The sequence below is a fragment of the Lissotriton helveticus genome, chromosome 5_1, assembly GCF_964261635.1.
Source record: "Lissotriton helveticus chromosome 5_1, aLisHel1.1, whole genome shotgun sequence".
Taxonomy (NCBI): Eukaryota; Metazoa; Chordata; class Amphibia; order Caudata; family Salamandridae; genus Lissotriton; species Lissotriton helveticus.
In genome coordinates this window covers 440,936,384-440,942,383 of record NC_136065.1, presented here as the reverse complement: position 1 = coordinate 440,942,383, position 6,000 = coordinate 440,936,384, and the positions used below count along the sequence as shown (strand labels likewise).

Here is a 6,000-nt window from a genome sequence, read left to right as displayed (position 1 = left end):
GTCCTCCCTAGGGCTACTGGAGACAGTAGCTGCATCACAATTAAGTCTGGAGATTATCCCATCCGCTGAATCCGTGAGGCAGAAATCTATTAACTCTGTAGGTAACAGGCGCCAATGCTTATTTGCATCGTATTCATTTTCTTACTATTCATCACCCTACAAACCAGACGTGGCAGCTTACACTTACACAATGCGGTGTAAAGGGAAAACGAATTGCGCAGGTTTGTCTGACGGGAGCTCTCATCCCGTCGAGGCTTCTCGGGAACTGCAGCTGTATTTATATAGAATAACTGGACAATGAACAAAAGGTCAGTAATTGTTTGCACGCACCTGATGCTTCTAACGTCATATAATGTAAATGTGGATGATTGCTTTATGAAATCAGATTAAGGACATCACGGAGGGCATGGCATGCACACTGTATAAGCAGGGGGATGGGGCAGGGGGGCTAGGCACTTGTGTACTGTTCCTGCATAGTGCAGAAGAGGCTGCGGTGAGTGTGTGACTAGTGACATTTCCCACAAAGTAGACGCCATCAAGCAGCTGCTTTCCTCACCCGCAGCCCATTTCTCTCGACCAGGCATGTAAAGGGCAGTGACATCGCAGCCCTCTCCCTGAATCACATAACTGACATGTCTGATTGACGGCCGCAGTGGAAAGGACAGTGGTGCAGATGAACCGAACAGCACTTCGTCGTCTCAGAAAACTGCATTTACTTAAAAAACACAAGTTTGCTTTTGAAGCCACTAATGTGGCCCTCGTACAGGAGACTTCCTGATTTCCGATGCGACCCTGATCTGGCGCAGCGCCGAGAAGCTTCAGGCCGGCGGGAGACAGGGCAAGTCGCCACCCGAGCACAACCTCGGACCATTAGCATCCCCCGTGAGATTCAGCATCCCTCCTTTCACCCCGTACCTTGCTGAACACCTCCAGGTCATCGTCCTCGTCAAAGTCCAAAGCATCAGTGCACAGGGGCAACGTGGCAGGTAGGGCTCCCGGGGGCTGGGCTGGGACGTGGCGGCGCGAGGGAGACGGGGGCGCTCCCCCAGTAGGTTCAACTCGCTGGACCTCGGGGCCGGCTGACATGGCCCCGGGCAGCAACTTTGTCGTCCAGAGAGCGATTCTGGCGGCTGCCTTCCAGCGCGATGTAAGGCGTTGTGTGCGCAGGACCGGATGAGAGGTCCTGGCACTGCAGCGGCAACAAACAGCTGATCCGGGGAAGAAGGCAGGGCGCTGTACCGGCAGGAAGATACGGGCAATGTCAGTCCAGCAGTGCTTTCTGCTGCACAGAGAAGCATAAACCTTGGATTTTAACAGCGCAAATAGTGGGGCTGCATTTCCCAATAGATCTAGACCCATTCTGAAAGCGAAAGTAAACTGCTTCAGTCACAGTACATACACAAGGCAGAGACGCCTCGCCATCACAAAACCACTGGGCGTGCTTAAAGGGTTTTAGAGTAGCACTTAAATTCAAAACCAGTGGCATAACACAGCCCCTGCAATCCCTTCAGAGTGTGAAGATGTATTTACGGAGAAAAGGAAAGCAAAGGAGAAACGAGTCAACAGCGTGTCTTGCTCATGCTCCCTGTTCAGGCCAGTAGGCTCTCTGATTGGCTGACAAGGTCCACCAATCACAAAGCATATTTGGTAGTTGCCGACCAATCACAGAGCCGACTGGCCCGTGCAGACAGCGTGAGCAAGACACTCCGTAGAGATCAAAGACTCGCCATCTGTTTTCATTAACAAAAGGGGCGGGACTTGAAGTAGGAAAGGAAACAAAAGAATAGCTAACCGCCCCCCCCCCCCCATGCACAGACGAAAAACAAGGTCGATTTGAGATTCGGGGCGTGTTTTTCGTGCTCTCCCCTTCCCATTGGCTGGAAGGTAAAAGTCCAGCCAATGGGAAGAGGAGAGGGCGGGACTTAAAAAAAGACACGGAAACGCCCCCGAATCGCGTTCTGACGGGAAAGAGTGATTGACAGCCAATCTCTTCCAATGGCTAGCCTCCATTTATGGAGCTAGCCAATGGAAGAGATGGCGGGACAAAGCCCCACACTGTAGGATCATAAGATTTCGCCCTGCGCGAGCACTGCTGCGCAGTGCTACGGCCAGGGCGAAACCTAAAAAGTGGCCCACATATGCATATTGCCTTTGCAAAACACGGCTTCGGCAAAGTTTTATTAAAAAAAAAAGGGGGGGGTAAAAAAATGCAGGGATTAGCTTGCACTGGTGAAAAACATCTGAATACAAGTGAGGCCACTTTTGCTCCAGCCCCCTGCCCCTGCTCAATAAACATATGTTAATGGGCTGGCCCCAGCGAGAAAAAGGATGCGACACCTCTGCCCTTTGATAAAAGGGAAGTAATTGAGGCCCATCTGCCTCCAGAAAGGCCACTCCAGCATCCACTGGGCCGCTGGTGGCGTCCGAAGAACGCAGAAACCGCCAAATTGCCCCCCAGCCTGCTCAAAAAAGCAGCCCACAGCTGGAACTGGACACCGGCCCCTAGGGCATTGCCCGAATGGCCGCGTTACCAATCCGACGCTGCACACTGGGGCAGCGTTTCACCTTGCTCAGCCCCACTCAACACTAGTCCGTCATAGCCTCCCGACTATCGCTGACCGCCATGTTGGATCCTTCGAGCAGATCCCGGTACTCTGTACACATGCCTTGTTGGAGCTGAAAACGTGTGCCATTTTGTACCAGTTGGCCTATTGGCTTTGCCAGTGCTTGTTTACTTTATGATCGGACTGCTCTGCAGCAATAACCTCCACCTGAAAGGACTCCAAATTCTTTCAGCTCTACCCCTGTTCAGGCAATAAATCACTCACATGGTTAACTTTTCCTAGAAGAACCACAGGAATTCTCCCCTCCCCCCTTTTTTAGCACTATATTTAAAGCCTAGCATTCCTTACTTAAAGAATCAACTGTTTGAATTGTTGCCAGGTTCCTCTCAAAGTTTTTTCTTTCTAATGTTTGAAAAGGTACTTCATTATATTCTGCCACAAGTGGGCGGAAGCCGTGACAAGCTGAATATGCATCATAATTTGTTTATTTTTGAGCATCTCAAACAGAAATTGTTACATAGATTTCAGCAAACTGGTCATCAAAACATAGCATTGTATGACGACAGACAACCCTTATTTGGGAGAGAGAGTTTTGAGAGACACATCGTAAGATGATTACACCGGTTAAATGGAAAAAATAGATGACTGGCTCCTCTGAGACGCAACCTGCTTTGAAGACCTACGCACACTTCCTTCAACAATACAATTTTCATTCTATTTTTTTCTTTTTTGCCATCTAAAATTCGAAAAGGGTTTTCCATAACACACATTTTAGGAATGTGGCACTTATAGTTTCCACTGTTTCCAGTCTTTGTTCCTTTAGAATAGCCTGGTTGTCAGGAACTTCTCAAACTAGTACTGCTCCAGGGTCTTTTCAAAATATTTTGAGTGAGCCATGGATATGAATCCATTATTCACCTTTTCACAGCCACTCACACCTTCTTCCTCCATTAACAGCCACCCACATGTATTATAAAAAAAAGCACAATCAGTCTAGAGAGAGAGAAAATACTAAACTACACAGATTGCAATATTTTGACTAATGTGCCACGTCAACATCATTGTTTCGACGAAATGCCTACAGACAGCGGTCTTAATCTGGACATATAGAAAATTCAGAATCAATGATCTCAGTCTGATTAATTACAGAAGAGGCAGTAAGAAGGTACATTACCTCATCGTCCCTCCCTCGCTTCCCTACAAAATTGAGGCATCCCTGCCTTACCAGACAAAATGCTATTTTTAAATCCAGTAGCTTGCCTGTTAATTAAATTGACTTATTATAACAGCAGCTATCACTGCTTTGCAAAACTTAAAGATACCTCCCAGCGTTTTCAGCTGACCCTCTCTAAAAACCGGGACTTGAAATTTGCCGGGACAGCTCCTGAAAAAGTGGGACTGTCCAGGCAAATCCGGGATGCCTGGTCACCTTAAATCCAAGGGCAGAGGGGTCTGTGGGGAGTGGGAGGATTTACAATATATGTCTTAAGGTGCTTCCCTCTCTAGTTTTGCGCTCTCTCCTTCCCCTGGTATCACAAGGGTAAACCAGCCTCAATTTGTTGCCGTATTGACTTTGGGCGTTTTCTTTTGACCACACTCGATCGATCACATAGCCGCTGCACCACCTGTTCAGGCCAGCGCTCCTTTTGAGCACACCCGAATGTCTGTCAACTGATGTACACATCCCATTCTAAACATGTTTTTGTTGATAATAGGTGCATTTTATATGAAGAGAGAGAGGGAGAGAAACGGCAAACGGCCTGAGGCATACTGTTGGCTGTGACCTAAGCCCACCTGTGCCTTCCAATAAACACTTCCTCTCCGTGTTCTCCTTCCTGTGTGGCCTGTGGGTGGACTCCACCCGGTGGAGGTCGCAGTGTGGGCAGCAGACACAAAACTTTTACAGTAGTCCAATCTGCAAGCGTCAGCTCTTTTACAATTGTTTTGATTCTTGAAATCGGAAGTAGTATGAAAACACACACACCCCTGGTTCCTAAATGTGGGAGACGGCTCTCTGTTGAATTCCCGGGCTGTGGGTGTAAAACGAGTCGGGTTACAGGAAGGTTACACCCCTCGCGAGCGCATTTACATACAAATCAGCCGATGCTTCAATTATACGAGTGGTCAGTCCCGCGGGAAGCTCTCCGGGGAAGTTTTTAATCCCGTCACAAGAAGCTTTACGTGGGGGTGCGCGCGCGCTGCTGTGAGGTCCTCCTGCAGAATCGCTGCTCGTGGTTTACTTTTGCTGCCTTGTTTCCAGTTTGAGACCAACTTTGATCCCGACCGGGGCGGAACTCTGCCTGCCTGTGGGAGAAAGCACATGGGAGCAAGGTGGTGTCCGAGGGGAGCTCCGGCGATCTTGGGAAAGCGAGCATGAGCCGCACGGATTACTATGTTTATCCTATCTCGGATTACCTCTGAGCTAAGCAGCCTGCGGACGACGAATGCGAACACCTCTAGGAAACCTCGGACAAACTCCGCCAGGCAAGCAAAAACATGGCTCTGCCAGCAAGTAAGAGACTTCTTCAGCTGTTGCTGCCCACCGTGCACCCTTTGCAGGCTCTGCTGGTGGCAGAAATAGACATAATGTGGCGTTTCGGCATTTAACTGGTTGCTGGCGTTCATTACTTGTAGGGGAAAGCTGATCTGTTTTTATTTCGGTGTATGATCCGCAGTGCTGGAAAGTGTATTTTTAGCGTGGCAAGGAAAAGCAGAGATCACATCTGATGTCTGAAGTTTACGGAGGGACGAGTTTTTAAAAAAAATTAAAAACGTACATTTTCTATTGTGGACAAAAGGCCACAGAATGCTTAAAATGGCCCATGTAAATAAAAGAAGTGCCGGATATTTTCTAGCGTTATATTGAATCAGCTCCTTCGCCGCCTGATAATATCCTGAAGCAACACGATTTAAGGGCTCTGATCTGCAATGTCCCTGTTGGAATGCGGCTGTCTGTCTGTCGGGGTGGGGCACCGCTAGGGGAACAGACTCCTTTGAACCTTCTCTCTGCTAAAGGCCTTTGTTTACTTTTCTTTCAATTCATACGTTATTACAGGTTCTAATTTGAGGTAAATCCTTTCAACTTGACTGAGTTGTCACTCTCTGCTTTACAAAATACACCTTATTCTAACTATTCTGTTGGTTGGTTACTTATATAGCGCTTTCTATACCCTTTGGGCGGCCTAAAGCACTTTAGTTTAAATATTTTGCTACAAATGTCTGTGGAAACCTGCTTGGACCGGAGGCAGGTATGCTAATTAATCTTAATGACTAGGGATTGTGTGTGTGAAAGATTTTACGAGTTTGACTATGTTTTCATTTGAACCATCATGCTATTCATGACCCCATAACTATCAATGTGCATATGTAATAGAAAATCATAATTTTTTTTAATTCAGTGTTACTACGTAATTTAGGTCAGTAAAAGATATCACCA

General features: G+C 47.6%; 1 protein-coding gene across 32 annotated transcripts in view; it reads left to right on the top strand.

Moving 5' to 3' along the window:
- Positions 1-6,000, top strand: part of ANK3 (ankyrin 3) — a 1,924,186-nt gene that overhangs the window by 1,590,987 nt on the left and 327,199 nt on the right. For 2 of the 32 annotated variants that reach the window (XM_078642677.1, XM_078642676.1), the window contains exon 1: positions 4,675-5,076. The exons of 27 other annotated variants lie outside the window; for them this stretch is intronic. In XM_078642677.1, the coding sequence (XP_078498803.1) occupies positions 5,061-5,076 (16 nt within the window). In that variant the 5' untranslated portion in view covers positions 4,675-5,060. Of the gene's footprint in view, positions 1-4,542; positions 5,077-6,000 lie in introns of those variants that run through there. 3 more of the 32 variants (XM_078642679.1, XM_078642678.1, XM_078642675.1) reach the window with 3 other exon arrangements.